At 53.7% G+C, this 17,453-nt stretch overlaps 1 protein-coding gene across 5 annotated transcripts in view; it reads right to left on the bottom strand.

Annotated features, from left to right (window-relative positions):
• Positions 1-15,923, bottom strand: part of RAP1GAP (RAP1 GTPase activating protein) — a 50,055-nt gene extending 34,132 nt beyond the window's left edge. For 2 of the 5 annotated variants that reach the window (XM_053575212.1, XM_053575211.1), the window contains exons 1-2: positions 15,784-15,919; positions 13,839-13,874 (exon numbers count right to left, since the gene is read on the bottom strand). In XM_053575212.1, coding sequence (XP_053431187.1) covers positions 13,839-13,874; positions 15,784-15,827 — 80 coding nt within the window. In that variant the 5' untranslated portion in view covers positions 15,828-15,919. Of the gene's footprint in view, positions 1-13,838; positions 13,875-15,783 lie in introns of all 5 variants that reach the window. The other 3 variants (XR_008376817.1, XM_053575209.1, XM_053575210.1) reach the window with 3 other exon arrangements.
• Positions 15,924-17,453: the final 1,530 nt, after the last annotated feature.

The following is a 17,453-nucleotide window of genomic DNA, read 5'->3' on the forward strand; positions in this document are numbered from 1 at the left end:
GAAGGTGGCCGGGGCAGACAGGTGAGCAGGTTTCCAAGGCTAGGCCTGGGGGCAGAGCCCCCTCCTCCCCAAACCCAGGCATGGGCCACTCCTGGCTCCCCCTCTCCCCCGTCTCCCAGGCACCTTTAACCTCAGGTCCAGGTTAAGGGCTAGGACTGGAGGGAGCCTGGGGATGGGGGTTGGGGAAAGTGGTAGGGAGGACTCTTTGTCCAGCAGGTGCTGTGATGTCATTTAATCCTTATAACAACAAGCCTGAGACAGGGCTGCTGTGGCCTTCACCCAGTTCAGGGATAAGGAAGCAGAGACGCAGTAAGTTTCAGAGGCTCACAGCTACCAAACGGTAGAGCGTGTAGGGTCCCCTGGGAGCAGGGGAGCAGCAGGATGGAGGTCTAAGCCGGGCAGAGGGAGTGAGCAGAAGGTGGAACATGGGGCCCTCACCCTCACCCCATGCTGGCTCAGTGCCAAGATACCCGGATCCCGGAGCTGAGCCAGGCAGTGGCCTCCTGAGCAAACAACAAGTTGGCAGTCAAGAGGAGGTCACGGGACGGGCCCCCACCTACAGGTGCAGCACCTGGGACCAGGCTTCCCCTCCACCTGCTGCCTACCCAATGTCTCCCCTGCCCAAGTGGCCCAAGCCACAGCCCAAAGCCTGACTCATCCCATTTCCCCAGGGACCTCACTGTGAACTGACTCCTCCCCCCTATGGAGGAGATGACCCAGCCACAGGGCCTCTTCCTGCTGGGGAACAACAACATCTGCTTACCCAGCCCAAAGCTCTACAGTTTACCAACTGCCTTCACCAGAGACACTCTCTACCGCTTCCAAGGAATATAAAGCAGGTGACGTTATCTTCATTCCACTAGGGAGAAAAGTGAGGCCCAGACGGGGACAGTGACTTGTCTGAGGTTCCACCCGGAGCTCAAACCCAGCTGCTGCACGCCTTGCCCACATCTGTGCAGGACATGACTCCCACAGATGGGCTGCCACTCAGGGCAAGGGTGAGCCAGGGTGACCTTCCCGGCACCCCTTAGCCCACACGCAGTACTACCACCGCCTACACTATCTGTCCCCCCCTTTGTTGACCTGATCTTCCCTCCCCAGCCTCTGTGGCCCAGGGCTCTCCCTTCTTGGAGCTCCATGCATTCCTTCACTCACCCACCCACTTGGTCATCTGCACACTCCCCCATCTGCCCTTCATTCCTGTGCTCAGTCATTCATTCAGAACATACGTCCTGATGGCTGCTCCAGGCCAGACAATGGTGCTGGGTATTGGCATGAGAGTGGGATGAACCAGACCTCTCCCACCTCAAAGCAGAGCCCCTGTGATAACTGGCCAGACTGTTCTCTAGCTGATCCTGAGGCTCCCCTGGCCTCACTGCCCAGAAACTGAAACCTCCAGCGCAGAGGCCTTGTTTAACTCATCCCTCCTCCTCCGCACTAGCCTTAGCTGGGACCAGAGCTTGGGTGTGCTGCCTCATGAGCTCCAAGCCAGGCCAGTGAGCAGAAGTCCTTGCCTCTTGACACCCTCTGGGTAGGGTGGCCACACAGGCCGAGGTGAAATCCGCATAAAGAAGGATAAGGGCTGTGCTTCTAAAGTGTTGTAAGTGCAGGATTAAGTCACCACAATCCCCAGGTCTCAGGCTAGATGATCCTAAGGCCCAGCTCTGACATCCCACAGAGGGTGACTGGGAGGATGGGAAACTGGAAACTGAGTCTACCACAGAATGGTTAAAAGCAGAGCCCTGGAGGAGGGCTTTCCCTATGGAGAGGGCCTTAGATACCTACAAGTCACTTCTTTTCTCTGAGCTTCAGTTTCCTCATCTGTAAAATAAGGAAGCAATTATCTACTTTTCAGGGTTGTTATATGGAATACATTAGACATTATATGTACAATCTAATTAGCTTAGAGCTAAGGATACAGAAGGTGCTCAATAAATTATAGGCTCCTGTCTGAAGAGGCAATATAGAGGTATTCTGGGCTCTCAGACTCCTCAGCTGTGCATCCTTAGGCAAGTTACTTAACCTCTCTGAGCCTCAGCCTCCCCATCTATAAAATGGGGCTAACAACTGTGCTGACTTTTGAGGGTTGTCACAAGGATGAAATGAGATCATATATGTAAAGTGCTTGATAAACATTAGCCATGAGCCTCTCCTGGTCTTCCCTTTTTCTCTTCCTTTCTTCTTTCCTTACTCTGCAGGCATCTGAAGACTGAGGCAGGACTCCCAGGTGAAAGCTGAGAGGGGGCAGAAACAAGGGAAGCTGCCAAAGAGTAAAACCAGCTATGTAAGGTACTGACCTCCCCGTCAAGCAAAAGCAGGGTCAGCCTCTCAGAGGTATAACTAGGGAGATCCAGAGATGTGGGAACAGGAGGAGGGGGCTTGACGAGATGACCTCCCACACTGGGAAATCTATGCCTCTTGACTCTGGGATCCACGTGGCCCAGGACAGAGGCAGTGGCTGAATTCCCATGACTTTGAGGAAATGCACTTTCCCGGATCTGCTGGGGGCATGGCGATTGGTATCACTCTTTACAGGCCTGATTGGCCACTCCTATTAAAAGTTAAAATGTGCATACTCTTTGGCCCAGAAACTCCACTTCTGGATACTTATTCTCCAGAAATATGCAAATCTGCGAACATGTAAGAATAAAGGATACCCATTGCAGCTGGGTTTGCAACTGCTAACATCTAGAAACCACCTTAATGTCCAAATCATGGAATAGTAGGCAGCCAACGGCAAAGGGGGTCTATGGAGAAAGGGGTTTGAGTCATGCTGTTAAGTGAATAGAGCGAGTTGTGCACACGAATCTTAGTTTTTACAAAATCTCATTTGTAAAAACTAAAAATAACACGTAGCCACTGCGTGTGATCCTGGCACTTGGGAGACCAAGGCAGGTGGATCACCTGAGCTTACCAGTTGGAGACCACCCTGTCTCTACTAAAAATAGAAAAACTGAGGCAAGAAGATCATTTGAGCCCAAGAATTGGAGGTTATTGTGAGCTATGATGCCACCACACTCTACCCAGGGCAACAGCTTGAGACTCTGCCTCAAAAAAAAAAGAAAAAAATAGCTGGCATTATGATGGGCAACTACTTGGGAGGCTGAGGCAAGAGGCAAGAGGATTGCTTAACCCAAGAGTTCGAGGTTGCTGTTAGCTATGACGCCAAGGTACTCTATTGAGGTGACAAAATGAGACTCTGTCTTAAACAAAACAAACAAATAAATAAAAATTACCTGTAAAAGTTTATGTGGGTTATTTCTGAGAAGCAGGACCACTGTGAACATCTATAACCAGCAAATGTTACTGTTTTCATAATCAGAAAAAAAAATTATTAAAAAGGAAAAGTTCTGGCTCGGTGCCCACAGCTTAGTGGTTAGGGTGCCGGCCACATGCACTGGGGCTGGTGGGTTTGAACCTGGCCTGGGCCTGCTAAACAACAACAACAACAAAAAATCCTACTATGAGTCAGCTCCTGAGTACCTGACTTTTCTATCATCTTCAGAGGGAAGTATTGTTTGCTCCATATTCCAAGAGGGAGGAGCTGACACTGAGGAAGGTTAAACACCATGGCCAAGGTCCCCTAGCTAGGAGTGACAGAGCTGGGCTGTAACCCAGTTTCTGGCTGGCTGCAAATCCCTGGCTCTTTCCCCTACATTAGGCATGAGGCAACCTGCTCTGAGGGTCAGGGAGAAGCAAAGGCAGACAGAAGCAGCCTAGGCAGCTGGACGCAGGGCTGTGTCCTGGGACTTTTAACTGTCATGTCCTATGAACCAGGCCAGCCAGAGTTAGTCTATATTGGGACAAGGCTTACTACCTCATTTGTAAATGCAAATACAGGCTCTCTCTCCAGAGCTGCTACAGGCTGGCAGGTGCCCGGCCCCAACACTGGCAAAATCCCACAGGGACTCAGGGTCACTAGGAAAGTGGTCATGCACCGGCCCAGGCCCTTCCCTGGGACTCTAAATAACTTTCTGTGTTGATCAACTTGTTTTGGAAGAATTTGGCTTTGAAGGTCACTTGTCACCTTTGCAGTGAGAACCTGGAAATGTGACGAGCACACCTGAGTGTGCCTGAGTCTGGGCAGGCCAGTGGACAGACCTGGAAATCAAATGGACCTGAGTTCAAATCCTGCTGGGGTCAAGCTCTAGCTGTGTTGCCTGGAGCAAGTCACTTCACCTCTCTGAGCAGCAGTTTCCTGGGTGTTGGTAATTCCTCCCTGCAGGGCTGCTGGAAGGAATCAATGAGAATGCATGTGAAAGGACCCCGAGGCAGAAGTCACTTCGCAGCACGTGTAGGGGAGGGTTATGATTTGCACGTGTATGCGTGGGGCATGTGCACACCTGCACCAGTGTGGAGTAGCGAGGGACAAGGGCCCTGCCCCATAGAATCAGCCTGTGGGTGGGGCGGCGTCTCTGTCTCTCACTGGAAGTCAGCACCCCGTGTTCCGCTGCTCTGCCTGGCGTGCTGAGAAAGTGCGTGTGACTCTGTGGTGAGAGGGGGAAGGCAGACCTGGCAGGAACGTGAATGCACGTGGGAGGGAAGGCGCTCGTGTCTGGGGTGTGTGTGGGTTTGTGTGCGTGTTTGGATCTGATCGTACCACTCACCTACCTAAAAAGCCCCAATGGCTTCCCACTGCAGGCAGGGTAGAGACACAACCACCTCACGTGGCCCACGAGGCCTTGCAGGTCTGCATCCAGCCCTGTGTCTCTGAGCTTATTTAGGGTCTCCTTCCTCCTGCCCCAGCACCCCCCCCTCCATGTGCACACCTGCGCCTTGCAATTCCTCAAACCCTGTGTGATCAAACCCTGTGTGATCATCAGGTCACGACCAGTCTCCCCAGCTAGACACAGGGCTTCCACAGGTCAGGAATGGGTCCACTGGGGTCTGACCTGCATGACTGAAGGTGTATATACTTCTGTGTACAGAATGAGGCCATCTGTACAAGGTCAAGTCTACCAGTGTGAATAGGGAAGTATGTGTGAAATGGGGGGGGGGGCGACATGAGTTTGTAAGGGGTCATTTCAAAGAATCTTTGGCCCCTGGGGCAGGTGGGCTGGGAAAGGCAGAGGCATCCTAGGGCCAGTGCCTAGGCTGACTAGGGTGAGGAGGAGTCAGGTACAATTTCCCTTACCATCCATCCCCAATCCTTCCTAAAATATTCAGGCCCAGGCTGTTTATGTCAGACCCGCGGGTGGTGGGGCCAGCCAGGTGGGCTTCAGTGGGCCCCGCCCTATGTGGCCTCGCCCCTGCCTGCTCAGATGTCTCTTAGCTCTGCCTTCCACCTGCACAGCCCAGCTTCCCCGAAGCCCAAGCCAAGCCTGGGCTCGCCCTCCTGCCTGCACTGCCTCCTACCTCATGATCCTGATCCGAGACAAGGTGGACTTCCGACACCCTTGCCTTCTTAGCCACCTCCACCTGCTGCTGGGAGATGACCTGGAATGTTCCAGATTTAGGGTGGGGTAAGAAGACCCATTCCTGCCTCATCCTTCCGTCGCACTTACTCTGCCCTCTGCCTAGAGCACTTTCCCACAGCCAGCTCCTCCTACCTAGGCTCAGAGGGGTCCCCCTGAAACCCTTGGCAAAGGCAAGTCCCTTCACACCCACCCTGTCGCTCACTACCCATCTGAAATCACCTGATTTGTCTATTAGCTCATTCTGCGTCTGTCACTAGCACTGGAAGGTAACCTACGCGAGGCCAGGACCATGTTGTCAGGGTCACTGCTGAATCCTCAATCCTTAGACTAGTACTTGGCACATGGTAGAGACTCTCTAAGTTTTTTTTTAACTGTTTTATTGTTGTTATAGTTTATTTTATTTTATTGAGACAGTTTCACTTTGTTGCCCTGGGTAGAGTGCTGTGGCATCATAGCTCACAGCAACTTCAAATTCCTGAGCTCAAGTGATTCTCTTGTCTCAGCCTCCCGAGTAGCTGGGACTACAGGGGCCTGTCACAACACCCAGCTATTGTTTAGAGCTGGGGTCTCGCTTTTGCTGAGGCTGCTCTCTGACTGTTGTTTAGAGATGGGGTCTCGCTTTTGCTGAGGCTGCTCTTGAACTCATGAGCTCAAACAATCCACCCACCTCAGCCTCCCAGAGTGCTGGGATTACAGGCATGAGCAACCGTGCTGGCAATTTTTTTTTTTTGATTTAGAGACAAGGTCTCACTATGTTGCTCAAACTAGTCTTGAATTCCTCACATCAAGTGATCCTCCTGCTTTGGCCTCCCAAAGTTCTGGGATTACAGGCATGAGCCACTGCGGCTGGCTTGACAAGTAGTTGTTGAATCAACAAATGACTAATACACATAGAAACCCTGAAAGAGACCCATGAAGTGAATATTGCCATGTTTGCAGGCATGGAAACTGAGATTCAGAGAGGTTAAGTCTCTAGCCCAATGTCACACAGCAAAGAGCTGGACCAAGTCAAACGAAGTTAGGGACAATCAGACTCCAGAAGCCCAGCACATCAGAGTGTACGTGTACCACAGCCGATCTGGGAAGACTTTATAGGTGAGAATGAGCCTCAGACAGCCCAAAATGTTTCTTCCCTCATGCAGCCTGTGGTCTGAAACAGCTGCACTGAAGTCACTGCCTTTCACTCAGCCTGAGGTAGAAGCACTGAGAGTCCTTGAACAGAAGAAACCAAGGCTCAGTGAAGTGAGACTGGACTTGGCGCCAGGCCTAACAGACTTTAAAGCCAGTGTTCTCAGGGCCAGTACCCACAGCTGGGGAATCTGTTTGCGAGGGTAGGCAGGTCTCAGCTCCCTGCAGGCAGTGAGTTTCCAGGGGGTCCACACACTGAGCAGCAAGTCTGCACCTCTGCAGGTCTGCCAGGTAACGATGATGATGGCTGACATCTATGGGGCATTCATTCTGCACCATGTCTTGGTTTTAGGACTTGGCACGTTATCTCATTTTATCCCCACAACAATCTGCAACCTAGTACTTTATTATAGTCATTTTATAGGCAATGGACTGAGACCCAGAGTAGTCACCCAGCCACCCAGCCACCCGGTGGCCACAGAGCATCTGCAGCCCATGCCCAGAGTCTGAACACTTACGGACGGACTCAACGTCACAGAGCAGTTCTTAGAACAGGGAGGAGAAAGGGTGATGGGGATCCTGACAGGCCTCTGTCCATGATGGCTTAGGGGTTCACTGCCCTCTGGGGCACTCCACAGAAAATCCAAACAGAGCTTGCAGGGACACCACTGAGTGGCTGCCTCTCCTGCCTTCACCTGCCAAGCCCAACTGGGTCCTGCGCCCAGCATGTGCCTCCATGTGCTTTTCTCCTCCACAGTGCTGGCCTGCAACCTCCTATTCCTGGAACATTGTCTTGCGCTACACCTCCCCACACACACATGCGTTGCCACTTGGCCCATTTCAACTTCTGGATCACCTCCTCCAGGAAGCCTCCCTTGATTTCCAGGTGTGAGGCGGAGCCCCTTCTCTGAGCTCTTAGCAGCCCTTGTCACCTCCATTAGAACTGCCTCTTCCTCTATTTCCCTCTTTAAACTGTGAACCCCAGGAGAGGAGTGGCCTCATCTGCTATCTCCTCCAGGGTGTCCCCAGTGCCCAGCACAGGGTTTGGCCCTAGGAGGATGTCCTCACATTAAATGCTTATTAGATTAATTTTTTGAATGAATGAATGAGCAAGTGACTATCTGGGAAAAGATCCTGAACTCAGGAAAGCCTTTATAGGATTTGGGATACTAGAAAAGTCCCGTCCATATCCATCTACTCAACCCAGCCACTACAGTGTCTCAAATTCTACCACTAGAGTCTCTCTTCAGATTAATGAATCTTTTCTGTCCAAATGCAAATACTTAGAGGGGAGAACAGCCGCTGAGACAGGCACTGAACTCATTTCATTCTAAGCATCATGTTGTCACTGTTCAGGGTTCAGAGGGGCAAAGTAGACTGGGTAGAGTCACACAGCAAATGAGTGAAATTCGAGTGGGTATCTAAATGCAGGTCTACCTAATCCAGAGCCCTACTCTTTCCATGTACCCCAGACAAATGGACCAGAGTCTGTGCATGGCCAGGAGGTAGGGTCAAGCAGGGCCAACTGGACCAGGGAGCACAGAGCTGCAAGAACCCTCTCCTCACAGTGCTGAGGATGGGGGAACTGGGCAGGGGGGGGGGGGATTGTGCCTGAGTGAGACGAGGACTCCTTTCCCAAGACCACACAGCAAGAGTAGCCTCCCAGTTTCAAAACCCATTGGCGGGGATTTTCTGTTGTCTCCTGAAGCCATAGGGGATCTTTCCTAGAAGGGGTCTCTCTGTCTGGGGCCCCATCCAAGACCCCCACTCCACCTAAGAGGTGATCTTCATAACGGAGCAGCGCCTGGCCCCACAGGAAGACAGGGGAGACAATTAAAAAGTCTGTGGCTCTAAGACCTAAAACAGCTGAGCTGAAAAGAGGATAAAAGGGGGAGAAGCAGGATTAGCAAAATGTTTAGGCCAGAAAGAGCAAACCTAAAGAGACATAATCCCTGTTCTCCTCTTACTGACAGGCCACCGTGGGGGTGGGAGACCCCAGAGGGTATACCTAGGCTCAGGCAGCTGGCTCTAAGTGAGGACGAGCTTTTGATACCCAGCTGGGCTCTTAAAGGGTAGGGAGACTCCCATCACTGGGAGTGTGCAAGCCACTAAGAGGTCATGGTGGGCTCAGCCTAGGGATGATGGAATTCAAGAGGCCATGAAGTCACTGAAAATAAAGGTGCATTTTTCTCAGGAAGACCCCAAAGGCTTCTAACATTCAAAGAGGTCACAAACAAAGGAAGGGTTCCTTGCTAAGTGGGAGGCCACAGAAGTGCACCTCAAAGGTCTCTTTACCTCCAAAGATCCTAGGAGGCCCACATTCTCTGACGCTGAGATTTCACAAAGCCAGGAGGTGTCTGAGACTCAGTGGTTCTGTGTTTTAGTCATGGGCATGTCCAAACTCCTACCCTGGCTGCAAGACCCTGCTCAATTTGGCCCTCTCTCCCCTCTCCAAATGCACGTCCAGCCTTACCCTTCCTCATCCCTCCAGCCACACTGGTCTCCTCACCGTTCCCAGAACATAATAAGCTCAACCCTGCCTCAGGGCCTCTGAATCTACTGCTTCCTCTGTCTGGACACCCATCTCCACCCCCCACTCTTCCATGGCCAGCTCTTCCCACTCCCCAGGTCTTGGTTGTGATACCACCTCTTCTGAAAGGCCTTTCACGACTTGCTCCTTTTCCAAGCGCCCAGCACAGGGTGATGGGCAAATTGGAGCCCACTCCTCAGGTTCACATCTCAGCTTTGCCAAGAGACCTCACACAGGTTAATGAACCTCTTTCTGCCTCAGTTTCCTCAGGCCCAAACCAAGGTTCATAGTGGTATTTGCCTCATGGGTTGTAAAGATTAAATTCATCAATATGTGCAAAGTTCTTGGAACAAAGCCCTTGTTGGCTTGTACCTCACTTTAAAATTCAATGGAACCATCAGAGTCTGTTTTCTTTATATATAGCCTGTCTCCCCCACTACCCATTTTACAGATGGGAAAACTGAGGCTCAAAGAGGTAAAGTATTGGCCAAACCAAGCTCTCTGAGGATAGAAACTGGGTCTGTCTTATTCACACTGAATCTGTAGTAAGTAGAGCCATGCCTGGCCTACAGTAAGGGTTTAGTGGGTCACTGTGGCTGAATGATTAAATGATGAACAAATGACCACAGCTCTATCACGCTGAAGCTCTGTGCAGCCAGAAGCTTATGCATCTAAAAGTCTACTTTAGCCTGTCTCTGCACACCCTAGTCCCAAATGACCCTCAGATCAACCAAACTCCCAGCCTCTTTCAGAAGTGGCTAATCAGTATGATGCCCCATGATCACATTAATGTACACAGCTATGATTTAATAAATAAATAAAAAATAAAACAGCAAAAAAAAAAAAGAAAAAGTGGCTCATCAGCTGGGGACTAGCATCTACGTCCCTGTCCCACTGGAACCCCTTCACCCTGACTGGGCCAGGGACATAGGAAGGAGCTGCCTTGGCATTTGCCTTGGGAGATCCCTGCCCAGAGGTATGGTGGCAGCTGTGGGCTCAGGATGCAGCTGCTCACTCTCCCGCCCTGCGCTCTGCCAGCTGCCTGACGGGGGCCAGCCCACCAGATGCATAATAGATGAGAAGGCCCAGCAAGCTGTGCCTGCCTGGCATTTCAGAGCCATTAATGAGGCCAGCCCATGCTTCCTGCTGCAGCTTCCTGCCAGGGCTTCGGGCTCAGTGATCACCCAGAGGAGCCACCTGAGGACAGGGGCCACCCACCCAAGCCCACCTGGTGTAGCAGAATCCAGGAGAGTGAGGGCAAATGGCCCAGACTTAGGCTGATGTCATTGTCAGTCTTGGTTTGCTACTGACTGGCCATGTGCCCTTCTCTGAGCCTTGCTTTCCTCATCTGTAAAATGGGGGTGAAGAGGAACAGTCTATACTCTGTAAGGCTGATGTCAGGACGGAATGAAATAATTCAGGAAAAGTGACTGGTCCAGGGCCTGAGACACAAGAAGTGTTCCACAGACGGGAACAACTGATAGGAATACTGTCAAGAGGAGACATCTCAGCGATCACATGGGCCCTCCTGGCAGGACACACAGGGCTGGGCAGTGACTTCTGTTTTGGGGGCATTCCACTTTGCTCTCTAGCCCCTTCCTCACTAAATAATCAAGACCTCCTTCCCCCATTCCTGCAGCTTCACTGCCTCTGATCAAGGCTCCTTCTTTGGAAGAAGTGTGAACTAAGTTCAAATCCAGCCCCCCCCTACCAGCTGTGTGACTTCACCATTCTCAGCCTCTAAATGGGGACACTAAGGCAAACTTGCAGGACTGAAGTCATGATTTAATAAAACCTTCATAGAAAAATGTCTGGCACACAGTCAGCACTTGGTTCTTGCTAGGTTCTGCCTCCTCCTCCAAGGCTCTCGGTTTTAAGGCAACAAAACAAAACAAAAAACTTGACTCTCCTCTTCCCAGAGGTATTTATAGAACCTCCCCCCAACCCCTCCAAGTCCACTTAATCATTCCTCCACCCTGACACCTCTCTTTTCTCCACTCTTCGAGTCTACCTTAATTGTCCAGCCCCCATTCTAGGACTTCTGGAACTTCTGGGTCCCTGAGGGCTACAGAACAGAATCACTGTCCCACTGGCTCCCAACCCTCTGCTGGGCCTCTTTCCTCTTGTACTCGCACACCTACGCTGACCTCCTCCACTGCAGACAACCTGCTGACAAGGGACAGGGGACGAGGGGAATCCAGCCATGATCATGTCTGGTCTCTGCCAGGCCTCACTTCTCCCTTGATCCAAGCCCAGGCTCTTAATCCTTTATGAAAAGGGTAGAGACAATCACTTCCTCCAGAAAGCCCTCCAAGCCTACTGACAAGGTTTTACTTGTTCCATTCTCTGGACACATTCAATTCCATAAACATCCACTAAGCATCTCCTGGGTATATGTAGCTGCGTAATACTGGAGGACAGAGACACAGAAAGAGTGCCCTCTTTATGGGACTCATGCTAGAAAGTGGGGCTACATTGAACATAAAAGTGACCCAAGCAATCCCTGCTTTCAAGGACACAGTCAAGAGGAAACACCTCAGAGACCACATGGGCCTCCTGGCAGGACACACTGGAACATCCAATTCAACAAACACCACTTGGGCATCAAGTGGGCTCAGAGAGGGGAACTGACCTGCCCAGGATCACACAACCAGGATGTGGCTGAGACGGATTCAAAGCCTAAAGCCCACGCTCTTTCCCTTCCCCAGGAAGGCTCTGCTACTGCGTGCCCCACACGATGGGCAGCAGGGAGGCGTCAAAGTAGAGAACAACGGGATGTGGGGATCAGGAAGAACATACCCAACCAGTGGTGATAAGGGTGGGTGGAAGGTGTGTCAAGGGCTGTGGAAATGGAAGGGGGATATCAGGGGAGGGACAATGTATGCAAAAGCCCTGAAGTGGAGGTGACCAAGGCCATATTTCTGTTGGTCAAAAGTACACGGCAGAGAGGGGAGCCTCAAACTGGAAAGGGAGGTGGAGACAGGTCTTGAGTGCCAGGAGGTCATGATTAAGAGTCAGAATGGCCCCTGTTTACTGAGCACTCCCAACATGCCAGGCACAGGCTGGGGCTCAGCACCTGGCTCCTGGGTCCCGGGCAGGGAGGGCCTTGAGGGGTTAGCACCTTGGACAGCAGCCCTGGCTAGGTGGTTGGAGGGCAAGGAATTATGGGTAACAGGCATGCCCTGGGGATTCCAGATCCGTACTCTATAGAAGGGTCAATGAGGCCCAGAGAGGGGAAAGGACCAGCCCAAAGTCACACAGCTAGTCAGTTACTATCAGGCCTGACCCTTTAACACCAACTCTTGGCTCAGGGTTCCCTATGGCTGGCCTTCTTGGTCACCCCTCTGTCTCAGAGTCTTCCCACCAAAGCATCCCCTTGCTCAGACCCTCCCTATGACCTGAAGACCCTGGAACAGAGTAAGTGAGACTCTGGGCTCTGAGGAGTCTGGAAGATTGAGGTTCAAATCCTAACTGGCTGTGTGACCTTGGGCACGTCACTCCCCCCTCTGTGTCATCACTGTCCTCATCTAATTAGAGATGGCAGTCCCTAACTCAGAAATATAGTGAAGATTATGTGAGATGACATGTGTCAGGCACCTAACAGCACCCGGAGCATAGCAGTGCTTGACAAGTGGCAGTCACTGGTGATATCGTTATTGAACTCTTTGAAGGAAAGGATGGCTCTTCCCCCGCTCCATCTGTGTCTCCCCTCACTCTGGCCCTGCTCTGGGCAGAGCAGACCATCTTGCAGAAGGAGAGGCTCAGAGGGACTAGACACAGCAGCAGGAGATGAAGCCCCCAAAAGGAGAGGAACAGGCTCCGGGTTGTGCAGAGAGCATCAAAGGGAAGTAAAATGACAAGCCCTAGAGTTCACCCTGGGTGCCCCACATGTCTCCTGCCCCAGGTGTGGCTTCCCAGGAGGAATGGGGAGGCAATTGTGCCAGATAGGAGTCATCCAGCAGCTGGGGGTACTGCAAAGCCTGCAGGACCCCAGGAAGCCCTCAGCAGGAGCAGGAAGCAGCAGCCAGAGCCACTGGGGGGCTTTCCTGCTGGAGGTGACACGGCAGCAGGGGCAGTCAGTCAAGCCCATGGGATTCTGGTGCCAGGGACAGTAGGAGGTAACCGCCTGCTGCCTGGGTACCATGGGGAATCCCGAGGTGAGGCTGCACCTCTGCCCACCACCTCCTGGTATTAGGGAAGCTATAGAGCCAGCTGCCCCCTCCTTCCTCCTCCAAAGAGAAGGTAACCTCAGATGCAGGAGACAGGTGGGGGTGTCTGAATGCTATGTATGGGGTGGGATAGAGGGTCTGGAGGTCAGTGAAAAGGCCCAGGGCACCTCCAGCCCAGCAAGGAGCCCCCTGAGATGGGAAGAAACAGAAAAGAGAAAAAAGAAGGAAACACTATTAACAAGCATATACAATATTCCATGCCCAGTTTGGGTTCCCCCCTCCTCTTTCTTACAACTTATAGCCTATTAAATAGGAATTTTAATCCCCACTTCACATATTTAAAACTGAGGTTCGGGGAGGTTAGTGATTGGTGAAGGTCACAGAGGCAGTGGCAGAGCCAAGATGTGAACCTGATTTGCCTGACTTCAAGGGAAGCTCTGGAAATTAGCTTGGAGGCAGAACTGGTCAGGGGGTCTGCCCATGCTGGTGCCCAGAAAGGATGGTGGGAGTGTTGGTGAGGACTGGCTTTGGATTATGGGAGATGGGAATGAATTGAGGGTATCTTCAGGGGTCCTGAGAATCCTGGGTACTCACCATACACTCCGGCGAGGCGTGAAGGACTTGTCCACCCTGAAACACAGCAAGAGGGGCAGTGGGTGAGGGTGTGCCTGGTCCACTCCCACTGCCCTCCCCTCCCGGGGCTGGAGGTACTGTTTCTAGGGATTCATGACACAGTCACTGTATCCCTTAGGCCACAGGGGCCCAAAGTCAGATTAGAGACATAAGAAAGCATGGGGGTTAAAGAATCAGGAAGAGGCAGGATTAGGATATGGGGTAGCAGAGCAGGGACTGAGGGGTGTCAGCAAGGGTTTGGGGTCAGCGTGGGCAGTCCAGAGACAGGTGGATGGAGGCAGAGATATAGCAGTTTGGGAGTAAGAGCACGGATGGAGGGGTACAGCTGGGCTAGCGCAGAACATTTCCAGGCAGGACTGAGGGGTGTGCTGAGTATGGTTTGTGGTGGGCAGGAAGAACATGACCCCACTAAATCTTGCAGCTGCCTCAGTCCCAGAGTTGGTGCACACTCATATCATCCAGGGCACAAGTGACAGGAAATGTGAGAAGAGAGTGTAAGAAGCTTCCTCCCCTATCCTCACCCCAACACACACATACCCTGCTCTCCAAATTCAGGGGGCACCCCCAGACTTTTTCTCCCCCAGTCCTCCCAGATCCAGCCTCAGGGAGAGGGTATATGGGCAATGCCCCTCCGAGATTCTCACCCCCACTGCTTTCTGAGGGCACCTTGGGGCCAGGGGCCAAGTGTTGGCAGCTGTTGGGACAACAAACAACTCCTGCCTCCTGCCTAGAGGCCAGAAGGGAATGAGCAGAAACCAAAAACAGGACTCTGACTGTGAGGGGGCATCTTCCAGAGAGGCAGGTCTGGGGACTCCTAGAAGCCAGCTAGTGTGGAAGGTGGACTCTGCAGCTGGGGAAAGTGAGGCCAGAAAGGCCAGGACTGGCCCATGGTTATACAACAGGACTAGCCCCACCCCTGAGCTGACCCCTGGGTCAGCTGACCAGGAAATCCAGGGCCCAACCCAGGCTCCTCTCATCACCTGACAACCAGTAAAGCCCCTGATTAGGGGAGCGGCCCTCTGCTGGGGTCTCCTTGGAAGTAGAGCATCCAGAGAGGGGACACACCTTGGGCACAATCCCTGAAGTTCAGCACTGACTGTGTGTGTACCAGCAGCACCGCACACACAAGGACCAAGTGCTCCATACCCCAAGGTGGGTCCTGTGTGTCCTTGTGACACCCAGGAGGCAGAGCCTGCTGAAGATAGCGCAACTGCTTGGCTGGCCAGGGAGGGGGCTCTGGGCCCAGTCTGTCTAACTCTTCTTCCTTCCAATTTTCCAAATCTCTGCCTCAGGCAAAAATCCCCCATCCCACCTCTGTACCCTTCTGAGGCAGGCACTTGAGGTTAGGAGAGACAGTGACTCCTGGATGAACCAGACCCCACAGCCAAGCCAGGCCGGCAAGTGTAGGCAGCTCTGGGAGGAGGGGTTCTCAAGGGGTGCCCAGGGTGGCTAGTGGTCTGCTAATGGCTTCTAGGTTCCCTTCTTCCAGAGCCTCACTGGAGGGGCCCAGCAGCTGCAGAGGTTAAGTGGGGACCCCAGCAGGGCCTCCCACTGATGTGCCTTCCCCCACCCCACAAGCCTATACATGCAGGCACACTCACACACACACAGGCCCAGCCCGCCTCCCCACATTAGTCACATACACAAGCACCACTGTCCTGGTCTTAGACTCAAACCCAGCAATGCCATCCTGCACTCAGGTCCGTCTCCCACACCGTGTGCATGGACACCCAACAGGCGCACACAGGAATACACAGACCCAACGTGCTACATGTGTACTTGGGTCAAACGCTCCCCCCTACCCACCACAACGCACAGTCACCGCCGCAGAACCACCTCGCCCGCGGCGCGCGCGCGCACACGTACTGTCCCGCGCCCGCGCACACGCCCGCGCCCGCGCCCCTACCCTCCGTAGGCCCCGAAGGTGAAGCTGCGCTTCCGGCCGCTCATGGTGCCGCCGCCGCCGCCGCCGCCGGCCGCGCCTTCCCGCGCCGCCTTCCCCGCGCCCGGGTCACCTTGGCAACGCGGCCGCCCCGCCCGCCGCACCCGCCCGGGTCTGTCCGCGCCCCCGCGGGCTGAGGTCCAGGGCCTGGGGCAGCCGGCGCAGAAAGGGCCGCTTGTTCGCGCCGCCTCCGGCTGGCCGGGCGGGAACTTCGCGGGCCGCCCGGGGGCCTCGGCGGGGGCGGGGCAGCAGGGCGGGACCGACCCGCCACCCGGCGACCCCCGGCGCGGACCTTCGTCGGGGGCGGCACTCTCTCCTAGGCCCGCTCCGTCCCCATCATCACCGGGGAAGTCCCAGGGAGCCGGGTCAAGAACTTAGAACTCAGGGGCAGAATGGTTCCCCCGTGGGCGAGCCCCCGCCCTCCCTGTACCTCGACTTGCTCATCTGTAAATGGGACTCATCCCACCGGGCTCCTAGGGCCCTCGTGATGACGTACTGAGTTAAAGTACGCCAAGTGCTTGGCCCAGGCCTGGCACACAGCAAATTCTCGATAAATGCCAGCTACGAGAGCCCGGCACGGGGAGAGATGAGTTGGGGTGGGGGGTGCTGCTCTTCCGGCGAGCGAATTAGTGAATGAAGGAACAGTCACCAGTGGTCCTTAATTGCTCGCTCTTATCCCCTCTCCCTGCCTCCACGGCGCTGGTGAGGAAGAGGAGCGGGGGGCGGGGGAGGGGAGGGCGGATGGAGACGCTCCACTCTGTTCTTGAAAAGACGTCCCACTCGGATTCCCTCACTCGGCAACCTTCAGAGAGGAAACTGGGCTCCGAGTCCCTTAGGCAGTCACTCATTCACTCAACAAACCTGGAAGTTCCTCCTCGGCGCCCTGCTCACTCAGAGCTCACAGTCCAGGGCTCTACCCCATGCAAGGCTGTCTCCCTCACCCAAGTGGAGATGTCAAAGGACACTGGGCCACCAGCCCACCCCCCCCAAGACTCACCGCCCTCCATCTGCAAAACGCACTCTCCCCACCTTACAGGGAAAGATCGTTCCCCGCCCCCCCTGCACCCAGAGCCTGGAGATCTCAGCACTGCAGGGCGCAGATGCAGGGGGCATGAAGGAACAAGGACAGCCAAGGGCACAGGACTGGGCGGGGTGGGAGTCTTCATCTTCAGAAGCCTTTCAGGAACTTTTCCATCTGGACCCCTGGCCAGGGCTTGCTGAGCTCCTTTTTCCCCTGGGAAAGGACTGGTCTCAGTACAGTACTCCACAATTGTCCCACCACCGCAGAATAGGTGGCGCTGCAGTTGCCCCATTTCAGACATGAAGAAACTAAGATGCTCACGGCAATTACTTCTTTCCTGGGAATTTGTCCCCAGCCCCGTCTCTCTTCTCACCCTCCTTCTCTCTGTGCACACTCTGGTAGGCAGAGGAGCCCTCAAGAGCCCCTTGCAGAACTCAGAGGCCTTTCAGGGTAAGCCTCATTTCCTCACTTCAAGAACTACCCCACTTGGTTTTTGGCTCTCAGATGAGGGCTCACCCTTGGCAAGGTGCCCCTTCTGCCCTGGGTGGGGCTTCAATTCCTGGGTGGATAGACCACCCTGGGGCAATATGGGAAGTCCATCCCTCACAGGCAG

The sequence above is a fragment of the Nycticebus coucang genome, chromosome 22 (genome assembly GCF_027406575.1).
Source record: "Nycticebus coucang isolate mNycCou1 chromosome 22, mNycCou1.pri, whole genome shotgun sequence".
Classification (NCBI taxonomy): domain Eukaryota; kingdom Metazoa; phylum Chordata; class Mammalia; order Primates; family Lorisidae; genus Nycticebus; species Nycticebus coucang.